Here is a 26,867-nt window from a genome sequence, read left to right on the forward strand (position 1 = left end):
AAATTTTATTTAATATTTACTATTTTCAATATTGTTCTATTTACACTCACAGTATACTAACCGAGTTTTTAAAACGTATTGTGAGAGGACCAATCGCTTCGCGAAACAATGGACGCTGGGTGATGTTGCGAAACGGATGACTACGATGGCGGTGGTAGCAGCTAGTAACATCTATGTCCGAATGGTGGCAGCGATGTAGTGGCACGACGCGACGAATGGAACTACCCTTCTGTCAGTCCAAAAGTCACCGCGTGAGCTTGCGGGTGGAACGCGACGTATGCGGTAATCGTGGTAAGCTATCACCGCTGCCACCGTCATTGTGCTACTACACACACATATATACACACACACACACACACACCATATATATTTTATATATGTATATATACATTACAAAAAGTACGTGTGTGCGTGTATTATGTGCACGCGCGTGTACTTGTCTGCCGCTCACATATCTATCTGACTGCCTGTCTATCCTGCATTCTCTACTAGCGTGAATTCATTGGAGTAGTGATCTGTAGTTTCATAAATAGGAAATATCCATTTCAAAAGGAATTAAAGTGCTACGAGAGGCGAAGCGCCAAAACGACCGATCTTCTGTGCTCTTTCGAAATGCGTTTGCTCTTGGTAAGTCTCTTGTCAAAGTTTGCCAAAAACTCGCTTACAAATAGCGGCGCAAGATTATTTCTTGCAAAAGTCAAGAGCTAGAGCGTGAAAAAGCGAGAGAAAGGATGTGTGTGTGTGTGTGTGTGTGTGTGTGTGTGTGTGTGCGTGCGTGCGTGCGTATGGTGCGCGCGCGCGCGCACGCATGTGTGTGGTGTGGGTGTGAAGAAAATATTTAAAAAATTACATTTGATCACATTGGTTCAAAATTGAACTTTAGTATCTCAGCTCTCATTAACTCTCTTATTATTGCCTTAAACCAAGGTAAACTTCTGCCTTATATATAATATTCTTCTATAATATTATATGTATAGAAATGTATATAACTCACGTTGCAGTAATATTACTAGTAATACGATTACGTAAACAAAATTACCAATCGTGTAAAAATTTACTTTGAATTACGTTTATCATAGACGATACGTTTCTTTGCCGAAAAATTACTGGTATACAGTTACAAGTTATTTTTAGGGTAACTTTATTGGGAACGGTATTACTTTTTTTTTATAACTGTAACTGTAATGTAATTACATTTTATTGATGACAAATTTTACAGTTACTTTTATCGTTACTTAGCGCACGATTAGACACGGTTCGATTGGAATTATTCTACACTCCTACGTATTATATCGGATATATTATTTTAGTTTACTGCATATTTTATAGGTTTCAGAATTAAAATTATGTTTTTAAGAAAAAATTAAAAAATAAAACTAGTGTCATTATTATATGTATATTGCTTTTATTGACATTTAAACAAAAATATTGCAAAAGTATATTTTTAGACTGATATTAAAAAAGTATCAGAAAAGTAATGAAAAGTCACTTTTTTTAATAACACTAACTGTAACGTTAGTTACTTTAAAAAATTGGTAACTAGTTACTTTTTTTACTTGGTTACGAGTAACACACACTGTAACTTGTTACTTTTAAAAAATAACTTAATTTCCTGACTTTATGTAGTGTATAAATAGCTATTGCTTTTATTTTTAAAAATATTACTATGAATATATAAATATACTTAATCAATTCAATGTTAGAAAATGTATTTTAACACAGTAATATACATAAATTATATCACTATATATAATAATTAAGTATATGAAATTTCATGTAAATGTAACGGAAGCAAATTTCAAGCAGGTACATTGAAATCGTTAAATCTAAGTTATTTGTAATTTCATGCTCATTGTGACAACATTGAAAGATTTTAATGTACCTGCTTGAAATTTGCTTCGGTGAAATTATGAAATTTAATGTAGATATTTTTAACAGTGATAAAATATGTTATTCAGTTATTAGAATTATTAGTTTTATTAGAGATATTAGATAATGATATACAGTAGATTGCGAAAATATTAGAGACTGTGTGATTTTTCTGTTATTTTTATGTTTGCAAGTGGTTTTTATTGAAAATATAGTTGAAAAAACTGATTTTTATGTTATTTTACTATATTAAGAGTCCTTGTATTCAAACTAATTTTACTACATTTATAATGAAAAAGTATCATATCCAAGTAAAAAAAGTAACTAGTTACGGAATTTCATTAAGAAGCACTTGCAAACATAAAATTAATAGAAAAATCGTACTGTCGCTAATATTTTGGCAACCTACTGTAGGTACATTTTGCTACAACAATACGAAACAATTCTGAAAGTATAATCGAGACACTTTTACAGTACAAAAGTGTGTAAAGTTTGTATCAGAAGAAATTAATTATAACAGATATCTTTTGTAACAAAATTTATGTTAATAATTTGCAATCCAGTATATTCTTTAAAATTAATTATATATTTTATTTTTTATAGATTACAGTAGTATAACGCAAATTTTGGTCGACCATACACCACAATCGTTTTTGTCTACCTCAATTTGATTTAATATTTAAAGTTTAATGTTTTATAAGTTTTAAATTTGATGCGCTTTAGTATAAATGTATTGAATGAAATTGTGTATCTAAACATATGTTGTATTAAGGAGTCTGTTTTATCGATATAAATATTTACACACGTACGATTTACGTGTCATCGACACGTTACTACATACTACACATTAATATTGCGCGCGCACATATATAATGCTGTGATTAAAAGTATTGAGGCTCATTTAAATTGCGCGTTTTAGACATATAGTGCTTAATGATCGATGATTGACAATTTGAGATATGATTGATTATTGAACATATTGGAATATCATTTGGTTCATGTCAATCGATTTTGAAAGACAATTTGATCATGAAACGCATCGCATCTCGCATTGTTTTAAAAACGCGAGATTTTTTCTTGACTTGTTTGTGACTTTTTGATCGAAATCCATACGAATTTCATTTGACAATCTCCGTATTCGCCTAATATGACACCGTATGATTTTTTCCTATTCCTTCGACTAAAATTACTGTTTCATGGACACCGTTTTGAATCGATAGACGCGATAAAAGAGAATTCACTGCGCGTTCTGAAGGCTATACCTCTGAAATCGATTATGAAAGGTACTTCAAGGATTGAAAAAAAAAACGTTAGCATAAATATATTGCTGTGTGTGTGTGTGCGTGTGCGTGTGCAAAGGAATTTAAAAGAAACTAAAGAAATTTAGAAGAATAATTTTATATTTTGCGTTTTATTGGACTAGAAACCCGATATTTTTTTATCAATACAATAATATATAAATTTTTGTAGCATAATCTCGTACAGAATTAGACACACAAATCTAATTCTCAGAATTTTACTTTGTTTCTTCGAGTAATCTTCTATAACTTTCAATTTTGTAAATACAGATAGAAATTTTATATCAAACAACTATGCATATGTTGTCATAACTTGACAGCTCAATCGGCCTATATTGGATTAAGAAATGATAAATAAGACTTCAATTTTAAAAGTGACTCTACACGGTCAATAATACTGTCAGTATTAATAAATACTAACAATGTTACTGATTATATGATTAATACTGATGGATTGATGTAGAATACTGATAATGATTTGATTCTCGAGTATCAGCTTATTAGGATCCATTATTAAGATTCATGTCGCAGTATGTCACAGTGCAATAGATAATATATGTACGTAAAATTAAAGTGAAATATAGTGTTAATAATACTAATGTAAAATTGTAGAAATACTGAAAACATTTATTTATATTAGTATTACTGATTCAATATTGATCACTATTATTGACTATATAGGGTCACCTTAAGAAGTTTTATCATTCTTGGTACAAATTCTATATTATATACTAATGTAATTTGTATATTTAAATTCTGGAAAAGAATTTTCAAATCTTGTCAAAAAATTACAAAGTGATATCATATTGCGAAAATTGTTGTGTTTAATCGATAAAACAATTTTGCAATCCCTTTATTATATAGCATCTACAGAGTATGCCCGTAGCTAAATCCGGACAAAACAGTTTATTAAAACACTATTTTATTCAGAAAAAACTTGAAAATTCACAAAAAATTTCTTTGTACATCGCTTGAGAGATCCTCTCTGAATTCTATTATACTCAATATAATCCTTATTTGCTGTAATCACTGTCTTTGCTTAAAGCGTGAGCACGCTCTCTTTAACTTCTTCTAAATTCATGAATGCTGCCTCAATATATAAAAAGGCTACTCTATAGTGTACTAAATTATAGAAAATTCTATTTTATTAAAAATTAAATAAATCGTTTAAACTTCCAGACTTCAGATTTAAAAACTAATCTTATAAAAATAAAAATTGATAAAATGTGTAATATTACGTTTATTTTGTTTACAAAAATAATAAATAGAAAATTATTAATGATGTATTAATTTTTCTGTAATTTTTTTATTCAATTATTTAATCAAATTTAAAAATCTTTTAAGTTACTGAAATATGAAAATCAACAAGACAATAAAACTTGTATTCAAAATTTAAAATAATTTATAATCCAAGTTATAAGAACTCATAATATTTTTCAAGATGTTTCTGATTACAAATTTTGTACTAAAATTAATGAATTACAAGAAAGTTAATGAGTATAATAATAAATATTTGGTGTAAGGGAGAACGGGACTAAATGTAACATTTTTTTGTAAAATAGGTTTAAAGTTTTTGTCAGTTTAATATTAATTAGTTAAAAATATGTATATGATATATCAAATCATTAAAAAGGAGGACGTAAAAGTAATTTTCTTAAAGGATTAATATACCTTTTCTATCGATTAAAAGTAATTAGAAGATTATGTACAAAGTTATATTTGTTTTTGCAACGAGATATTAATAATCCATTATTAAATTACAATAGTTCTACTATTGTATGTCAATGTTTACAAATCGTTAAATTCAAGGCTACTGGAGGCTTCTATTAAATAAAACTTCAGAAAAATATAGTTAAGGAATAAAGGAATTTTTTTTTATTAAAAATTATAAAATTTTTATATATTTTTTTTATAGAAAAGAAAGAAAAAGAGAGGAAAGGAATTACATTAAAATTTAGTAAAAGGAAGTTACCATACGGATGTATAAATAATTTTCAACGACTGATTAATTCTATACAAGCGCGAGAAATAAGTGTATAAAAAAGTAGAAAATGAATAGAATACCTAATTCCAAATTTGCTACATTATTAAACAATTATTCACTCGCGTATTGCTCGAGATAATTTGCGATGTATGGTATTTTGAGATTACATTAAGTTACTTGACTTTATAATATATTAAAATTATTTTCAACTATTAAGATAAAAGATCCCATTACTGACAGTGATCCAAATACCGACAATCTAATTTTAAATGCTTTTTTTATTGAAAATGTCTATTTATAAATTGCCACACAGTATTTAGGTCACTGTCAGTAATTGGGTCTTTTATCTTACGCGACATTAATTTGTCTTCTCTATCAAAGATATTTTTTCAAAAGAGATTTTCTCTCGAAATTTAAAAAGTGCATCTTGTGTTACCATGTATTGTTTGTTTCTAGAATTTTCAATTGAATATAGTCATACAATTACGGAAAATACAAAAAGTGGGTTAATGGTGAAATAACGTTTAAAGCAGAAGAAATAAAGTTCGTGCGCGTAATGAGCCAACGCCAAGTAGAGGAGAAGTGGAGGGAATATACGCACGCGCGCGCGCGCACTGTTTGAATTATGAGCGAATATCGATCTTTCATAGCACGAGGGTCGTTCTTATATTAAAATAACTACAAAATCTTGCGCTTTAGTATTTCTCTATTTCGAAAAGAGTTTTAATCCATTGACAATCTACTTGCATTTATTCTTGTGAAATGATTACGCTTTTCTTAAATAAAAATTACTATCAACATATATTGAGCTACACCCAGTAGATACCAAGTTACATGTAACATACATGTTGAGTCGGACATTACAATTAACATGTACATTATATATAACTTGATATTTACTGGATATTAACTTATATATTTTCAAATATGTATATTTTTATATATAATATATTAACAATCGAATATATCTAGAATAATCTTTTATTGTACGGCTCATCCTGTTGGAAGAAGAAATCTTTTTATACGTGATTGTATATATTAATCTTATGTATAATCATCTAAGTTTTACTCTCCTGCTATATTGTATTTTAAATTAGAAGGAAATAAAAGAGTTATATTATTCCTGTGAATAAAATTGAACGAAATAAATAAAATGACAGATGTATAGTTTAAGTAATTATTGACAATAATAATATGCAAAACAATTTTTCGGACTGATATTAATTTTTTCTGTTATACACGATATTATTTTAAAAAGAGCAAATATAAAGTAATTTTTAAAAATCTCGATAATTGACATGATATAACTTGGCTATGATATTAAAAAAATAATTTAAATTTTGAAATGAAAACGAAATTGTATATGCGCGTTTGCGTGTAAGTGCATGCGCACATGTTGTGTGTGCATAGAAAACTAGAAATGCGACATTGAATCCGCGTTAGGCTATACACTGTACTGAAAATCTGTAGTATATGTTACGTATATATTATAGATTTTCAATACTGACAGTGTAAATTTGAATACAAACTGAATCGATTAAATTAAGGTGCTTTTCAGTAAGAAACATAAATGACATAATAGAACACAGTGAATCATTTTTACAATATCTTTGTTTAAAATTGGCAAACAGTAAGGATGTAATGATTCACTGTCTTACACTGTGTTATCCGTGTCTTTTATTGAAAAACGCTTGAGCTTTTATAACATTAGCATTTTGCTTTTATCTGAACAAATTTTGAAACGTGACTTCCCATTGGTTGCTTTTTTACTGCGTTATTTTATTGACTACTTCAGCACCGGTTCTTTTTTTTTTACCAATTGCCCTATAAGCGCTTGGTAATACATTAATAATGGTAACACTTAAAATAAGAACCAACTATGGCCATGTTCGTATATCACTACTAGTTGACTGCTCATACTGAAAATCTATAGTTACCGTTACGTATACTACAATATGTACTGACAACTGGCAATAATATATGAACACGGCCTATGAATATCGGTCTTTGATTGGTTCATGATATCTTAAGACTGTATTCAAGATGTACATTCTTAAATATAAGAATCGATTATGGATACCGGCCTAAATCACATGATTACAGTATTATGTTTAGTTCTTTATTACAATAGCTAATCAGACCAGCCATACATTTTAACATACTATAGCCATTATTTAAGTCAGTTTTTGTATTTAAGACCTTCTTATAAGTACAATCTTAAGAGGATCCTAAAGGCGTCTGTATTACTGATACTGACTAAACCCCCCCATAGTTTTTGTATAACAATTACTTTTTCACTTTTTGCAGATTCAAAAATCCTTTTCCAAGATATACGCATTAATACGTGTCAGGTGGAATTTATACCAAGAACGACAAAATATTTCGAAATTAAGATCTTTTTTACTATTTCTTAGTCCAATATAGCGCTCTAGAGCTGTCATGTGACAATATTTGTTTATAAAAGCTGTGCAGTCTGTACTTATGAAATACGAGTGATAGTCCAATAGTAGTTTGCACGAAGAAACAATGTAGAGTTGTTAGAATTGGACTTACAATTAGTCTAATTAAAATATTACTGTTATACGAAAATTTATGTGTACATATATATATATATATACACGAGAGATATTGTTGCAGTAGTATATATACAGAGTAGTATGTATAAATGAAGTGTCAATGACACGCAAATTATCTGTATTAAAAGTCTTACTTAATATCACGAACTAATCGAAGGACTATCTTAGATCTTAGGACATTACTTTAAGATAATTTTGAAATAAGAAACGGACTATAAATACCGCTGTACATATAGCTTCTATATTGCATCTCTAGTTCTGTAAGATTCTAGACAATATTAACGAGATTCTTACTATAGAAACTTAATTCTATGATCGATTTATATTAAAGTCTTTCCATCTCTTAACCTTTACAAAGGCTCATTTTTTTCTAGTGGACAGACTTTTATTAATATTTATATTTATATACAGAGTGTCCTATTTTAAATAATACATATAAATTTTTCGAAAACTATGATAGATATTTTAAATAAAAATTATATGATTTGGAGATTCACAGAAGAAGATATTATTCATTCGTCAAAGTTAAGGCAAGGACACTTTGAATTTATTAAATAGTATCCCCCATTTTTCATTATCATTGGAGGTTGTATTTTTTATTTTCATTTTTACGTAAAAATAAATTTTCAGTGCAAAAATGAAAATAACAGGTACACAATCTCCAATGGCCTTGATCTTGGCAAATGTTATCCAGATCATGATGCTGAATAACATTTAAGAGCTTTTAGTCGTTGGTGGGATACTTAATATAGAGTAATGCCGATGGTAACTTTCAAGCCTTATAACTCGAAACGTACTTAAAGAAAAAATAATTTATTGTAGTTTGAAAAAGCTCTCCAGGTAAGCTATAAGAATGTGTAATAAAAAATGGAGGCTTTCATTTAAAAAATTTAAAGTAATCTTGGTTAACCTCGACGCTATCCAAGGTCAAGCCTATGATATTATCTTGTGGTACTACATACCTCGAAGTCGCATTACTTTATGTCTGACACTTTTTTTAATTTCAGAATTTCTTTTCGAGATATTCTAGCGGGGCGATTAAAATTAAACATATATTATATTATTTGATATGTATTTTTTTAAATTGAAAATTTGATATGAAAATTGTATTATTATTGTTTTTATGAATCACGTTACATACAAGATCATAAATGCTTTAATTTTAAACCCACTAGAAAAGAAGTCGTGAAATTAAAAAAAGTGTCAGACATAAAATTATGCGAATTCGAGGGAAACACAAGGTGGTCCATAGGTTTGACCTTAGGTGGCGTCGTCGAGGTCAGAGTAAGGGGCTACGCAGAATAAAGGAACAGGGAACAGAGAACAGAGAATAAGAATTTCAACCTATCAGAAATCATATACTGTGGAATAAACAGTGTGTATTCCATAGTACATGATTTCTGATAGGTTGAAATTCTTATTCTCTGTTCTCTGTTCCCTGTTTCTTTTATTCTGCGCAATCCTAAGGTTACTTTCTCTCTTTTTCAATGCGAAGTAAGGTGTACCATTTTCTTTGTTTATAATTGTTAGTTATCTTGGTATTTATTGGTTGGAGAATTTTTTAAATATTTTTCTCGTATTCCTCGCTAAAAATGTGCTTTTGAAAATTATTTTTTATTTTAAGAGTTCATAGTTATTGTAATTGTCCCCCAGTATACAGGTCTATTTGAATAATTTTCTACGAAAATCTGTGTAAGATCGATGAAGTTTTTCGTCTTCTTATTCGAATAGAGATTTGGATTGCTCTTTGGATTATTCTCAGAAAATATGGGAATGTTAAGTTGACAAAAGTGAAATATGATGTGCCACTTATTTAGAGCATGTAAACTTTTAATTTCGTCTCCCATATTATATCATTAAAATTGTGCGTATGATTTTAAAATCATTCTCTCTCACACACATTTTTAAACTTTTCTACGATTGTGAAAAAATTGTAATTAGAATAAATCTATTTTTTGAAAGAGTAAAAAAATTTCATATAAATTTATATGAAAAAAGTTTCATATGTTAATTAATTGATTATTAATTTAACAAAAAGCAAAAAGGTCAATAAGACTAGTTTTGACCCCTAATTAATTTTTATTAAAGAATTTTTTTTATATTGTACAATTATTTATAGAAATATCAGAAATATATATATTGTATAATATATATATATATATTTCTATATTTATTATATATTTATTTCTATATTCTGTATTTAAATGTGTGTGTGTATGTATATACGAGGATAGATAAAAAATAAACGAAAATTTCACTCTGGAGCTTAGAGACAGTATAGTAGGGCAATGTAACTTTAAGGATGTTTTGGTGGGAATTTCTAGCTTGAGAATGTTTTCTTATCAGTAGAACAGTCTGCAATAAAATAGGCGAGAAAGAGGTTTATCCGTTCATTGCACAACGGATCATAATTTAATTTCTGACGAAGGAGGGGGTTTGGTCTGCTGAAATTCTCCGTAGATTACGCCAACAATTTGGAGAAACAGCCCTTTCACAGCCCCGTGTGTTCTTTTGGCACGAACTTTCTCTGGAGGACGAGAGAGAATCGAAAATGAGAGTCACGATTGCCGTCCCAGGACGAGTTTAACGGAAAACAATATTCGTGCGGTTCGTGACCTTCTGGAAACCAATCGACGCATTACATGCTACTCCTTGACGAAGTTAAGGCTGCTTTTCGAACCAAAAGACGATGCCAACCGATCAGAGATGTAATTTGCTCCACGACAACGCTCGGCCATACATAACGAATCAAACGCATAAAAAATTGGAGCAAATTCCCTGGATTGCACGTAAACACCCCTCCTACAGTCCAGACTTAAATCAATATGATTTTCACATGTTTGGATCCCTGAAAAAAAAGCATTAGGAGGCAAGTGTTTTGTGGACGACGCAGGAATAAAAGCCTTCATGCGCAATTGTCTTACAACATAACCACCTTCCTTTTATAAAGACGGCATAAAGAAACTTCCAATTAGATGAGGAAAAGATATTAAAAAATAAATTGACAAAAACGTATAAAAGTAATAATTATATCCATAGGAATAAAATTAATTCCCGAATTTATTATTTATTAATTACGAGAGATAAGAATGAAGAAGAAGATGTAAAAATTAGGAAAGATTTGTATTGTTAAATATTACTTTTGTTTAAATTTATTTGACAATTGTGTGATAAGATCTTAATCAATGTAATAAAACAAAGGCTAATAATTGCATTTAACGTTAAAAACATTAAATATCTATTGTGAATATGAGTTAAAACAACATTTAAATGATTCGATACACTAAAACTAAATGAATTAACTTGACTTCGGAAAAGCAGCAACATTTCGAGGTTTACCTCAATCGATCGGCCTTATTTGCCAGGACGGATCGTTAATTCTATTTCTACTAACTGCTCTAAAAATAATTTATTAATTCTGTTTTATTAAAACGTGTATGCTTTGTATTGCTCTCTTTATATATAATTTATAATTTTTAAGTTTATAATATTTTATACATACACACATCATGAAGTGTTAATTCAGTACATCTATGGTACATCTACACATATCAGTACACGCATATTAATTTAACAAATAAATGTATTTACAAGTAATAAAAATTTTGCACTTTTATCTGCAGAGTCACACATACCTGCTTTAGTAAAAGTGTATTGCACAAACAAAGATGCATCAAAATTTAAATAAACATTCTTGCTAACAGATGTGCACATTACACCAACACATAATATCTACGAATTTGATATGTCATGTCTATTTTTGAATGTTTAGTTTGCAGTTACAGTTTTTATTTTCATTTTTTAAACACATTTCAATAATTAAATCGTTCCATGAATGGAATGCTATGAATATTATAGTGAAGCGTAAAATTTATTAAATGTAAATACTATGCTAGTTCATGTATACATTTACTAATAACGAAAGGTACCCAAGTATATCCCTCTCCGATTTTGATAAAGAATATATTGCTTCTAAACAAGAGTAAAACATTTTTTTATACGTGTAGATCGCACTTTTTTTAATGGCTGAAACATTCGTTAAAAAAACAATTCTATTTCGAAACAAATATCAAAGCTATGACCTAGACAGCATAGAATGTTTATAAAATATTTAAAAGATATATTTGAATATTTACAAAATATATATCAAAATGTTTTTCAAATATATTTTTGTGATCTTATTGTTAGACTACACAAATCATAAAGTTTTATTATAAATGTTATGAAATATTATAAAATACTTATCATAAATGTTGTGATAATTATGAGAAAATGTTTAATAAAACATTATAATCCCGGTAAAAAATTAATTAATCCAGTTTTATTGTTAAAACACGTATTACTGACTAGCATCATATTCCAGAATACGACAAAATTATAATAAAAAAGCAGTTTTTCTTGAATTAATTCCATTTCAATAAATACAAGATGGTACATTTTACATTCAAATCAGATATTTACTAAATGTAATAGATACATGTTCCAATAATTTCAGTTATGATATCCGGCTGATGACGCGTTGCTATATAATATATATATATATTCATTTTGTTAACGTTATTCTCTAATTATTTCAAATCGTACTTGATAAACGCAATTATCGTAATTAAAATTATATGGAACTGATGTATATTGAACCTATTATACGCGCGGAGGAAAAAAATGGTTATAAACATTAATCCTATGCAATAACGGTGTTATGATTTTGCAATTCCATTTGCAAACGTAGAGATCACAAATTATTTGCAGGTGTAACAATAAATATTTATTCTGTTTCATTCTCGCTACAAAAATTATTTACAACAAAATATTTGTTAAATATACAAAATTGTTTGCTATAAATATTACTAACAAATTTGATTAAATTTCTTTCGCGTTCATAGCAAATCTTCTCTCCTTGTACATTTAGATCTCCCGTAAATTAAACGTAGGTACTTATCATGTATATTATCGTGCTTTTTATTGGGACTTATCTTAATGGGACTCGAACTTGAGACCTCTGGATCATGAATTTTCTGCCTTACGTGCTACACCATTTTTTCAATTGATAAACGTGTTATTTATTATCTATTTATGTTATAATCAAATCATATACATTTAATATACCACGTTTATATTATACATGTTATTCCTATAAATATACATTATTATTATATTTTCTTTTTCTTATTAGGTATGTGCGCTTAATTTTTTATTAACGTATTTAAATAGTATATTATATCTGAATATTAAATCCAGATATGACATATCACATTTAAACACGTTAATAATTCTTAATTATGTTATTTAAAGGAATATTTTTCGTAAATTTAAAACTTTTATGTAATTTTTTAATAATAGAATATTACACTATTTTGCCGGGCAATGCCGGATACCGGATATTGCTCAGATATGCGGTGCCTCTTTATTTTATATCATAATCAATTTTATACTTGCGTTTGACAAACGCATAATATATTAACATTGAGAACATCTTCGTATTAACATTTTCAACTTAAAAATTAAAATTAAATTTCAAGGACATAATAGATAATGTAATAATTGCAGGATAATTTTTTGTATAATTTTCTCTTTTTGTTTCCCCCTCCCCACTTTCTCTCTTTCTTCCTCTCTTTTTATATTTTTTTTATATAATTATGCTAAGAATAAGTGAAATATTGAGTGTATTTATGTGTTATTATAATAAGGATTTGAGAAATACAATGGTCGTTGGCTGCGAAAAGCTTTTTCTATAGACGATTACAATCATATAAGCTAAATAATATCATAATTGACAATATTATTTTCTGTTTTTAGATGGTGACGACTATTTGTCTGTGCTAAGATGACAATGAAATGCTGAAGAACTTTCTGTTCATGAAAATGGATGAAGAAGGCTGTTCTTGTGGATGAACATTAGTAAAAGTATTAGTAAAGGGACATACTTACACAACGAATAGCAAAAGCCTGCCTCGTCCATTACGATCAGCTACATATCTCACATTAAGGTATATTAATATATGTATATGCAATATTAAAATAATCTATTACCCTGATAGCAGAATGCTAGCAAATTGCGAACAAATGATAGCAAATAAGTAATCATATCCATGCCATATGTGTGCGCATTTGATTATGAATCTGTCGAATTATATTGTATCACTGCACCGACGAGATACTATTAAACGCTCGGCACATTTTTATGACTATCAATGGGAGTCCGGGAATAATTGAAGAACGATGACATTATCGATAATTATTAAAAATTGGCGATTATTAAAAAACAAATATTTTGATAATACATTATTAAATCCGTGATTTTTTATTATAAATGCTGTATAAATAAATACACATACTTTTAACGCCATAATATGTAATATTTCCGAAAAATTACAGTTTTTTCTGTGCAGTTATCATCTCTATTGATAATAATCAAACTCGATTGATAACGTTAATAAAATCACAGTTTTTAATAAAAATAGAGTATTATTAAGTTTTAAACGTGTACACACACACATGTCTACGAAACAAATAAATTATGAAATTAGTACATATTATCAGTTTATTATTCTTAATCACTTATACTTTAACACAGTTACGCAAATTTCTATAAGCGCCGAGCGTCTTTAATATCTTGTCGGTGATTGTACAAAGAAAATACATTGTTGCTTTAAAAAAATACGTAGATAAAATAGATTCTCTTTATTAAAATAAACAACTATGTGTTTTCTTTACACCAAATGATTTATCTCATTGTTCATCAAAGTATTAAGGTACGATTTGTTCTTATGAATTTAAATATATCGTAATATCTTATATTGATTAGAGATTTAGAAAGGACGAAACTATTGTAATCTTCCACATACATGAGCTATTGGTAGAGGATCGCTGGTTTAAACGATACCATAAACGATAAATTCATGAACTTCTTATAGCACAAAAATACGTCGCTGTTCAATATACCTTTGTTCAAATTCTTATTGATAATATAGAAAACGTATTGCGGGTTCTTTCCTTTATTTGTCAAGACATCTCTCCGTAACTGTAAGGAAATTGTAAGGTATCTTCCAACTCGCTTATCTCTATACGTAACAAAAATTTTTTAAGTAGAATTATTAATATTCAGAGACCTTTAAGAGTCTTTAATATCATTTTAGCATCTTGTATTATACATCCCTTTCCATATATTATACTTACAAAATAAAATCACGTTTAGATAACATAGCACAAATAAACAAGTAGTAATTCAGCGAGGTATATATAGTTGATTGTATATCGTTTCACAATGTTTGCTTTATAATTAATTCTTTTGTATAAGGAGCATGAAAACTTACACTGCATCTTGATGTGAGAAAATAATCATTTTAAATTAATTGTTTTTTAAATGTTTATTAAATGTTTATTATATTTGTTATAACATTTATGTATATATCCTTTGTACACGTAAACGTTTCGATCTTCTATTGGATCGTCTTTAGTAAGTTTACAATAAAATTTTAACTATTCTTTGCTATATTTTATCTCTAATTATCGGTTATTAAATTAAAACATTTTTTAATTTGCTCACGTTTTGATTGCGTTTTGGTATATGATTGCTGTCTGAACGGGTTCTCTAAATATAGCAAAAAAATTAATTCAAAATGAAATTTTTTCTATTCCTCTGTTTCTATTTGCGGTCCGAAACTAGTTTTATATGTTTGTGGGGATCGAATTCAGTTAAAACTAATGTCCTGGTTGCTTAGTATGTGCATACAAATGTTTCTAACCACAGTAATATACAGATTATTATTTCCACGAAATCGAGCTTACCAGAATTCTTCCTTCAAAAGTTACCATTTTTAACAAGAAAATTGTTAAGAGCATATAATAGACTTCTCACATAAGTCATTACAAATATGACTTTTGTCGCGATATTATACGAAATATTTCATATTGTTAATAGCTGGTCTTGCTGGTGTTTTGATTACACTATTCATCGATACGTGTCCGCTGCAACGGAATATTTCTCGACCTGAATTATTGCGGATACGGATTCGCAAAATCGCGTTAAGGGTATCTCATAATTGTGAAGACGATCTCCTAGACCGGATGTGGAACTACGAAGCGACAACTTCGGTTATTGTCCATGTCCCATTTCACGGAGTAGACATTTGCGTGATTCCTCGCGTGCTTGCACGCGCGATGTTCTGCATCCTCGCTACACTCCCGCGAAGATTAGTAAATAAATAGAACATGGTGTTCTTCACGCGGATATGTCGGCGTTTACTTGCGGATGTCAACGCCCGGTGGATCCGTCGGCTGTCGTCGCGGTCTTATCTGATCTATTTTGAAATGTATTTTATTTACTTGGGGTAAATATGTAAAAAAACATTATACTCTTACAATGAAAGTCCTTAGGATCAGAGTTGGGCATAATTGGTTAATAAATGTAATTGATAATTGTAATTACTTTAATTGCAATTTCCATGTAATTACAATTCCTCTGTATCTAATTATACTGTAATTGCAATTTCTTTCAAAATTGTGATACGATAGTCAAATTTGTAGCCCTTAATTATTTTGGTGGTTTCTACTATTAAGATATAAGATATCAATTGAATTTATAATTTATAATGAATAAAAATATTTATAATTTGAATAAATAAATTGAAACAAAATAGTAAATTTTATTATTTTTCATATTTACAAGAATATAACAATATCGATATAATCGATCATAATCGTGCCTTTTTTTAGAAAGAATATATTTATATAATATTCTATAAAGCATTAATTGCTCTTAGTCTAGTTACAATTAGGGGAGAGGTCTAAATCGGACCTATTTGCAGTTTTTGTTCTCCATAAGGTGTAAATAAAGTTTGATTTTAAAATCAATGGTACCGTTCGAAAGATCATTTAATTTCCTTCATTTTTGTTTGAGATCATTTTGACGTATCTCTTATCTGTGTCGAATTATAATGGAAAATGTAAAAATTTTCCGGTCCGATTTGAAACTATAAGTTTGAATCTTATTGTGTAAATTAGACATTTCTATAACTTGATTTATTAAAAAAACAGCGCTGGTAAATTTAACTTCTCTTATTTGCATGTGACTTCCACGACCCTTGTTCGATAACATAACGATCAAGTTTTTTTCTCTGGCGACATTAGCTGTTCCATTGTTTACCACATTGTTGTCTACGATATAGATCAATTTTCAAGTTGAAAAACACCACATTTTTATGAAAAAATGACAGTCAAATTATTCTATTATAATTCTGTTATTTCTTTTATGATCCTGAACAGATGTTTTTATTGTCACAACTATAAAAAATAAAAAAATAAACAAATATAAAATTTTAGCGAAGTCGATAGTCGGTTCTCATATTTAAGATCGTATTAAGTCCAATTTTAATATGTCATAAACCAATCATAGGCCATTATTTACTGTTGATTCGTATATTTGAAATTGTAAGTATACAATCTTAAGACGTCACGCATGAACTAGTCAGAAGGAGGTATATTCATCTGTTTTTATTTTAAATTTGTTTTAAGTAATGTCTTAAGATGCTAATACGGTTCTCTAATTAGTTCATGACATTTTATATTCTTAAGATCCTATAATATAAGATCCAACTATTTCAAAATTGTTTTAAATAATATCTTAAGATATTAATACGATCTTCTGATTGACTTATGACATCTTAAAGACTATACTTAAAACAATCTCAAATATAAGAATCGACTATGAATACTGACTCTATAGTCGATTCTTATATTTGAGATTGTTTTAAGTATAGTCTTTAAGATGTCATAAGTCAATCAGAAGATCGTATTAATATCTTAAGATATTATTTAAAACAATTTTGAAATAAGAATAGATTATGAATACCCATATTAGCAGTAAGACATTATTTAAGACAATCATGAAATAAGAATAAATTATGAATATTAATCAAGAATCTGAGTATCGCCATATATTTTTTATAGTATATAATTTGATGCTTTTTCTTTTTTACATATGAGTACAGGTATGCATATATTCGTGAAGTATTGAGAGCTCTACGTGTGTGTGGGTGTAGGATGTGTGGGTATGTGTGTGTGAAGTCGTACTTTTTATATGTATCAATTCTACGGCAGAATTGATAGAAATGGATATAGAATGTATAGGTTAAAATTTGTGAGGCCATACAAAAAATAAAGCATGAAGAACGAATGGCATGAAAACGAATCATTTAGAGATTCTCAGAATGGAACAGGTTAAGTCATGTGATGTGACGTACTCTGTATGTTCCATGCCGCAACGTTCTGTATTGATCGGACGACATCAGCTGTATGCTAGTAGCGTTTATACCAGGATAGACGCCCGCCGGCCTGACTGCCACTGCCCACTCCACTTGCTTATAGTGTCCCCTTTTCTTTTCTCTTGTTCAATGATGTCAATGTGTCACTGTTATAATGTTTCTAAAAGACGGCGAGCGCGCGCGCGCAAGAATTCATTCAATATAGAGAACTAAAATTATTTTATTCATTTGTGAAATGTATACTTTTTATATTCTTTCTTTAATCTTAATATTATTTAATCAAATAAAAATCTGAAATTAAAATTTAAAGAGTATCCTTGAAGTAGATAGATTACACACAGAATAGATACGTACTACAAAATATTTTGGAATGAAATGTCTCATCAAACTTGATTTTTTATGAAGACCTTTTCCTTAATATTTATATCTATAGAACAACTAAAACGATGTATGATATAACAATTCAGTTTTTGAACATGGCCGGAGACAACCCGCGTCTCCTAATATTATTTTACAAATTACACAAGTTATTTTGGTAGGTGATTACCTTTTTGATCCTGCGGTGCCGCGGTGTGGTCAACTTTCGATTCTTACATTGATCAGGTGACGATTAATTGACTTACACGTCAATCGTCAATGAGAGAGTTAGATATTGGCCACACCTCAGGCTCTGCAGAGTCGAAAAGATTTACGAAAAGATAGTAATCGCGCCCGCAAAATTTTAAACCGGAATAATTTCTATAATTTGTAAAATAATTTTATTATATCATACATCATATCATTATATTTGTTAGAACGGATGCTACAACTGTTGTATCGAAATATTTATTTTATATTAAAAATTAAGCTTATTTTTCCGTTTTCTAACATAAATAATGGTAACTATTGATAAAAGCTTGCCGATGATCTTGACCTTGACATATGTTGTCAAGATCATGACTCTGAGTAACCTCCTACAAGTTTGTTGAACATTAATTGTTAAAAAATTAACAAATACAGTTGACAACATAAGTGTATACGTTTAACTTTTTCTCTCAAAATGAAATAAAGCAGACAAATTTTTTTATTTGAAACACATTCTTTGAACCATCTCACTTCCTCTTCTTTATTATATTCCGTTTTTCGTACTATGTGTTATTGGTACTTCCACTCTACTTCATTTCGTGTAGAAATTCGTGCACCTTTTGATAGCGGGAGATGAGGTGGACCTCACTTTGCGTGAAAAATCGTGCGCCCTCTTAGCAGGGGAGCGACCTCGCTTCGCGTGAAAAGTGAATGTAATCGGGAATAAAAATTCAATACTTTAAAATGTCATATCTTAAAAGAGTTCGCCACGTGCGCTCGCGCGACGTGATTCGAAATGTGCGTGACTCAGCGTTATATCGACTTTAATTACATATAAAAATCGAAGTTGTTGGTGAAGTTTAACCATTTCGTAATGATTACCTAAATAATTTTTCTCAATGAACAGCTTAGTTACATTACCAGAAATATTATGATAAAAAATTATATAATTTTATTTAAAAAACATTTATGCTTTTTTCAGTTTGAAATAAGACTAGAGAGAGAATAATTTTAATTAAGTAATCCTATTTTTTCTTAGAAAAAATTTCTATTTTTATTTAAAACAGTCTTTAAGCTTTAGTTATTTAGTACACAATAAAAGGTCATATCAGTGACTATAAATTTGTAGTTCAACAGCGTCTTAACTGTGAAATTCATCGATTGATCAATCGCAAATGTTAATCTTGTTCCGTAAAAGCTGCATTTTTATATATTTTATATGCGATTGATCAATCGATGAATTAAAAACTCGTATTGTGCCGCCCTTTGCTGCCAACAAACTCGCTGTTTTTTGCGCAAGCATCCACACCCGCACGCACGTTAACGTGAGCATTTCCGGATACACGGAAATGATGACGCACGGTTTTTGTACAAAAAGCTCGTTTATTTGACACGGAAGTACAAAAGCGTGGCACGATCAGCCAACGCGGACATTAATAGGTCACTGTTCTCTTTTTTTTTGTCCCGAAGACTATTTCGTGGCTACTTCACGTCTCAAAGAGAAAATCTACTGTTACTTACTACCACACAGCTAGTAGTATTTGAGTTTCAATTTTTAATTTAATTTGATGCAATAGTTTTTTTTTTTTGAGGATTGATTTTTGACAGAGAATTATTACTTGGATTGGAATTGGGAAAAGAGATTTTCAATACGAATATCTTTGAGAGAAGAATTAAAACTACTATTACTTAGGTTAGACAATCCAACTTAGGTTAGAAAATCTAGTAAAACACTTAGGTTTTACTAGAAAAACGTGTAATCGTCATTTAACGTATCAGGAGGCACAGTAGTGTTTCTGTGTTAAATCAAGTGTAGCGACACTACCGTATACTTAATGCGAAACCACGAGCATATTTGTTATTCCAAGCACGCAACATCAAGTTTTTATATCAAAGATTATTATTATATTATTGAAATACGTGAGTGATGTTGATTAAATGTCATCATCATATCTATAGCATAAAGATAGTTGTGTCAATAATTTTGCTAATACTGATTTTTTTAATCTTGTAATATCATGTCGGTTATGATAGAACATAGGAGATAATTGTAACCTTGTTATATTTTATGTAACAAAGTGCCAGAAATCTGTTTATAAAAATTTTATTAAACTATATATAGATTAATGTAGAATGGAGAATAAAAAAAACATAAATTCAAATTTTTAATAACATTTAAGATGTATTTTAACGTTAAAATATTACTTTTCTGTTTCAGATGACATAGAATGGGTTGGGTGGCGCTAGGGCGATGTGCGAGTGGTGGCGGCCGCCTCTCATCTATCCTCTCGCTATCTCTCACCTCCTTCGTGAGTTCCTTAATCTTCACATCCCTTTGTATCCTCACACTTGCCCTTACACTCGTCTCTCTCGTTCGTGCCGAAGACATGTACGTATAGCACACCATATAAAATAATCACCATATACGAATTGCCTTTTAGCTTCTCGAACGTCCTTCTATCATAATATGCTATTTTATGATCCGGACACTGACAAGTCCATTCATTCGAATCCTTTTACAGTGTTAAAACTTTCAAATGAACTAATGATTTATCTTATTTGATACTATACAATTCTTGCCATCTTCTTGTGAGAGATGAAAAATAAGACTTATCGTATTTTTGCTTACTCTCAACTTTTAGCCTATTTTACATTTACCGTTACATACTGCAATAGTAAACATTCTTTCAATAACTAATACGGATTTTGCAGTAAATTATGGATTCTGCAGTAACGAATACAGATTGGTGTGTGATTAAGATTTATTACTGATTCGGTATTGTATTATTCCATAATTATTATGATAACGATTAATAATGATTTCTAATACACGTTACTATACGCACGGAAATTAAAGCATCACGTATCACATGTTTAAAAAGTGGATAACAGTATAATTTATACGAAAATGGTTAGAATAAGATGTTCAAAAAAGTATTTTAAAACTTGAAATCTCTTTTTAGATCTTTTCAACTAATGATTTGACAGATTTTTATGGAGTTACACAGTTACACATAAAGATCCGTCAAATCTCGAAATTTTTTACGAACTTTGCAAAGTGTTACAGAAATGAGAAGTCAAGCATAGTAAATACAGTTTACAGCTATCCAAAGTGGATCTGTGAAACTAGCACGACATTCTATCGATATAAAAGAAAAATACAACAGTTCCAGTAGCACTTTTCGTAGTTCTATACTGTTCCTTATATAAATAAACAACAGTTCCGTATTTGTAATACTAAAAAATTAAAAATGAAAATGTGTTAATGCAGAACTATTGTTTATTTTTATAAGGAACTATATAACTATGAAAAGTGCTACTGTTGTAATTTTTTTGATATCGACAGAATGTTGTACTAGCTTCACAGATCTTTCAAAAGTATGAATTTACTTTTATTCCAAAATTGTGTTAATTTACTTTTATTTCGAACGTTGTACATTTCTTTTATTGAGTTATTCAACATTGAAGCAAAAAACGTTATTTTGACTTTGATCGCTCATAAAAGACGAATGGAGTAACGCACAATATTCGTAAAAAACGAACAAAAATGTAAAAGATGAAATTAAATAATTACTTGTTTCTATTCATCTCGATTTATTTCGGTTAAAAAAGGAGAGGAACCCTACAGTGTCAACGTATAATAGTTTTAAGCTTTTTAGACTCTACTAAAAACGAGATCAAAAGAAAGATTACGATATCCTTTAATCAATGTTTTTCATATTTGAAGTTACGACTTTAGGCAAAACGGCGTCCGCTTTACTGATTCTATTCTTATTCGCAGCAGGCGATCATAGCAGGCACTGTCATTAGCATTACTCGAAGCATGCCAAGTGGAGATTGCACAGTCGGATTTACGCTTCTTGTATACGTCATGCGCGCATGCGTGCGAGGCTGTGTGCGTGCGTGCGTGTGTGTGTGTGTGTGTTATGAGTGTATGCGTGCGTGCTCGCGTGAGTACATAATAAAAAATTACAATTTTAGTTTTAGGTATTGCTACCTCTATTATAAATAACATGCTTAAAGATGCTCCATGTTTATACGTTGTTGGATTGATGTTTGTGAAATTTGATGTTAAATTTGACGGAGAGCTTCCGTCAACTGCCCTAAAGTTCTTAATCATAGGTATACTGTTATCATAATCGACGCTAAAACATATTCCAGATATGAACGATTGGATTGAGATCAGATCTCAATCGATGGTAAATTTAAAATGTTGACATAATTTTCTCTGAGAAATCACTCAGAAATGTGTAATAAACGCAATATAGCAACGGTCACTATTATGCATAAGTATGAATTTATGCTTTATCCGATTACGCACTGAAAGAACGTGCGAACGCAATATCTCGTTGATATATTACCTAGTCAATTCAGAAGATAGTATAATAACAAGTGGAGTGTGTAAATCGAGATATAGTACCACAGCGGAACCACCATAAAAAAAGATTTAACTGGCATATGGCAATTCTTATCATTTAACTGTCCACGACGATGCCATATTTGTGCTCGTCTGTTATTCTGGCACAAAGAAAATCGTACGGTGCAGCAAATGATGGAAGTACTCAAATTTGGCGTCAAATTTCACAGACAGCAATTCGACTATGCATAAACGTTTTATTGTAAACGAAAATTTGACTTACAAAGACACATAACATTTAAAAAATCTATTTTTCTGCGTTTATGGGATATGAAACTTTTTTACTATTTCATATGAGTTTCAAACAATACACTTTTTTTTGTGATTGACTAAAGTTCCACAGGGAGGCCAAAGATTAAAATATCTTTCTTTGTTTTCTTCCTTTCGATTTGTTTTCGAATATTACGATTAGAAATGCTGTTTTTCTGCATTGCCAACATTCTTTCTTATTTATCAATTTAAAGTTCTCGCTATTTTCATTTCCATTTTTTTTCGAACTGTTTATGTTCTCCGTTTTTTCGCAGCTCATCAAACGAGAATCGCGCATAGAAAGAACATTATCTTACAATTAGTAAGTTTAAAAACAAAAATATTAATATTTAAAATTCTAATTGGTTAATAGCGGTATACAATGGCTCGGAAACGTAAAGCGGAATTAATTCAGTTCCCGTCAACTCTCTTTCAGTCTGGGAAATCAGAACAATTGTATTCCTCTTCTTTTAAGCGCTTACGAATTTGGCAAAATCTCACGGTGCGAAAATAATGCTTTGGGTGGCTTGAATGCAGCAGCGCGGACGCAACAATATCACTTAAAATATTTAGATAAATTTAGTTGTTCTCTACTTCATCAACACTGTCTTCTACAGAAATTACACTTATGTTAGGCCTGTATTAACAGTTAATTCTTATATTCAAGATCACCTTAAGTTTAGTCTTGAAGTGTCACGAACCAATCAGACGACCGCATTAGTATCTTAAAATATTACTTAAGATGGTCCTAAAATAAGAACCTACTACCAACCTTAATTTTATATCTTTGAGCTCTCACGCCGCGTGCAATAAAACAAATATTGAAATCTAACAATAATGGTTATAGAATTGCACATAATTAAATAATAATATTTCTCAATAATAATAATCTATTTTTTTAAAACAATATCACTTAATTTTAATTTTTAAATATTACTTTTTCAGCAAATGTTATTCTGTTTTAGTAAGCAGTAAAGATTAAAAGTTGAGATTAAACGAAATTCAGTGACTATTATTGTTTTTCAATTCTCAATAACGAAGTTCAAGAAAAAAAAAAATGTGTTAAGGAGAAAACCGTGATGAAAAATGAGTCGAGAAGCTAAATCTGATTGTATTATTATAGAACATCAATGTTTAGATTAAAATGAGAGAAAGAAGTATTACTAGCAATGATTAATGCACTGTATCAGCATTAATATTGTGTATTACCTGTAATAATTTCATGTTTTATTAAGTTATCCGAAATTATGTATTGTATAATAGAGAAAGGTCATCGATACCGACATGTTATACTGTTTTTAAACAATATTTCATAAACAATCTCTACAGATCGAAATATTGCAGCAATATTGCTGCATTCAGAGTCGATTTTAGGTGGTAAGCACGGTAAACGGCGCGTCTTGAAACGCCTTTTTTTTAGTATTTAATTTATATTATGTTTAACAATTGTATCGTTTAATTTATATTTACATATGTGCGTATAAGATGTGTAAGGTATATCATGTATGTTAAATTTGAAAATTTTATACAATTCATGTTTATTTATTCAAAATAAAAATACAGAATAATACTCGAAGTGAATTGCAATGTTCACGAAACGTTGACATTCTAAGAATGGATTCGGACACGGAGAAAACCCGCGAAAAGCATAGTTTATATATAAAAATACAAAATAATTTATTCTGTATTTTAAACGAATTGGTCAGTAAACATAATTTATAATACAAACATTAGCAGACGTTGTAAATCAATAGATATTTTGTGTGAATTAATCATATTAGAAATTTTGTTATTGTTATGTATTATATAAATGAGAAGGTATGAGAGAGAGAGAGAGAGAGAGAGAGGAAGGCGCTTTTTAGAATTTTGCATAGGGCGTCAAAAATGCTCGAACCGGTCCTGGCTGCATTATTGAAATTTTAATATTTTGTTTGAAATATTGCAGCGACCGGCAACATTGTTGCAATTTTTGTGATATAGCGCATTATTAAAATATTATTGCAACTGAAATATTGTTGTATTTTTTGCTGTAAGTGTAAGCAAAAATAATGAGTATATGATAAAATGGGCCTAACGTATAATATTATAGAAGGCAATAAATGTGCACATATTGCTATTTTTTTCTTTTCACAGAAATCATTTGTACAAAATACCTACAAGTGAAGGTATATAAGATTTTCCATAATCTTTTCACATCGTTATAAAATGTTTTTGTTGATTTATATTCATACTTATGCCGTTCTACAAGGCGCAAACATGTAATGTAATAATTTCTTTTTTGAGAGTTTTCTCATAAATACGTGATTGCCTTTAGCTTCGATATGATCATTTGACTATAACGCAAAGACTATGAAAGATTAAGTTTGCTTATGGTCTGTCTTACAGACAGGTGTGTCGGTTTAAACTGTACTCCTATTTTATATTTAGAACCACATATTATGAAAAAAAAAAAAATGAAAAAGGAAAAGTATATAAATAAAACTGATTTATAAAATTACAAAAATATAATATAAAAACATGTAATATTGTTAATCAATAGTCATTATTGTTTAAACTATGCATTTTGCAAAGAAAATAAAAATTTTATTTTCTCATTTGTATAATTCGTTTCTAGCTAATTTTGTATAAAAATAAGCCATAAATAATATCTCAAAGAGCTTGGGTTTGTGAAAAGAAAAAATTCATTTAAAGATTATGCATTAAAAATTTGTTTATTGCGATTTATCAAGCCTATGAAAATTTGGAAACCAATCTAAAAGATTCTTTCTACTATCAGAAGGAAACTTGAGAAAGGAAATATGAAAGCTTTTTTCCGCAAAATACGTTACGCATGTACTCTTTTAAAAAAAAGAAGATGGTCTCTTAGAAAATTTATCAATATCGATGACTTTCCTCTAAATATAATAAATTTGTATGAAAATTATTTTATTCTTATATTGCAAATTTGAAAAGAATATAATTATTACATTTTACGGTTCTTTTATCGTAAAAATCGTTTCACTTTTAGCGTAATATATTGATTTGAGTCTTTGAATTATACATATAGTTTTTCGATCGTGTACGCGACTATGAAATCAATACCTAACATATGTAATCGCACATTGTATTTATGAGATCAAGTACACATCTTTCTTTCTTAGACTAAAGCGCTTTACACACAGACACACACACACACACATACAAAATTGATTACTTACAAGTTTATTTGTTAGAGGAAAAAGTGGTATTATATGGCCAGTGTGAATATAATGGCTCTTCTTAATATCTCCACTATTAAGTGGCGAATTTGAATGATTGCTTATGGAATTTTTTTGTTTAGTAATTCGCTGTTAAGCCGACGGCACACGATACTTGTTTTCTTGCTGGATTTCTAGTTAGATTATATTTTTTCCACAGTATTGGTTGCAATACTGGTGTTGTCAATACGGCACCCAATATGATGGCAAGATTATGATTTAGCTAGGAATCCAGCAGTAAAACAAGATAGTATGCCGCCGGCTTTACATCATGATATTTATGATACTAAAATGCCAATACATAATACTTTGCATTTCTTATAACGCATTTTTACTTTCAAGCATTGTATGTTTTTAAGATATATTTTAGCATTTAGTTACACATACTTTTTTATTTTTCTTAAATTTGAGC

At 29.4% G+C, this 26,867-nt stretch overlaps 1 protein-coding gene across 1 annotated transcript in view; it reads left to right on the top strand.

The window, feature by feature from the left end:
- Window positions 1-248: 248 nt before the first annotated feature.
- pHCl-1 (pH-sensitive chloride channel 1) overlaps window positions 249-26,867 on the top strand; it is a 69,175-nt gene continuing 42,556 nt past the window's right edge. The window contains 3 exon segments of the mRNA XM_018548940.1: window positions 249-291; window positions 13,524-13,714; window positions 20,772-20,942. Of these exon segments, the coding sequence (XP_018404442.1) occupies window positions 20,782-20,942 (161 nt within the window). The 5' untranslated portion in view covers window positions 249-291; window positions 13,524-13,714; window positions 20,772-20,781.

The sequence above is a fragment of the Cyphomyrmex costatus genome, unplaced genomic scaffold (assembly GCF_001594065.2).
Source record: "Cyphomyrmex costatus isolate MS0001 unplaced genomic scaffold, Ccosl1.0 scaffold76, whole genome shotgun sequence".
Taxonomy (NCBI): Eukaryota; Metazoa; Arthropoda; class Insecta; order Hymenoptera; family Formicidae; genus Cyphomyrmex; species Cyphomyrmex costatus.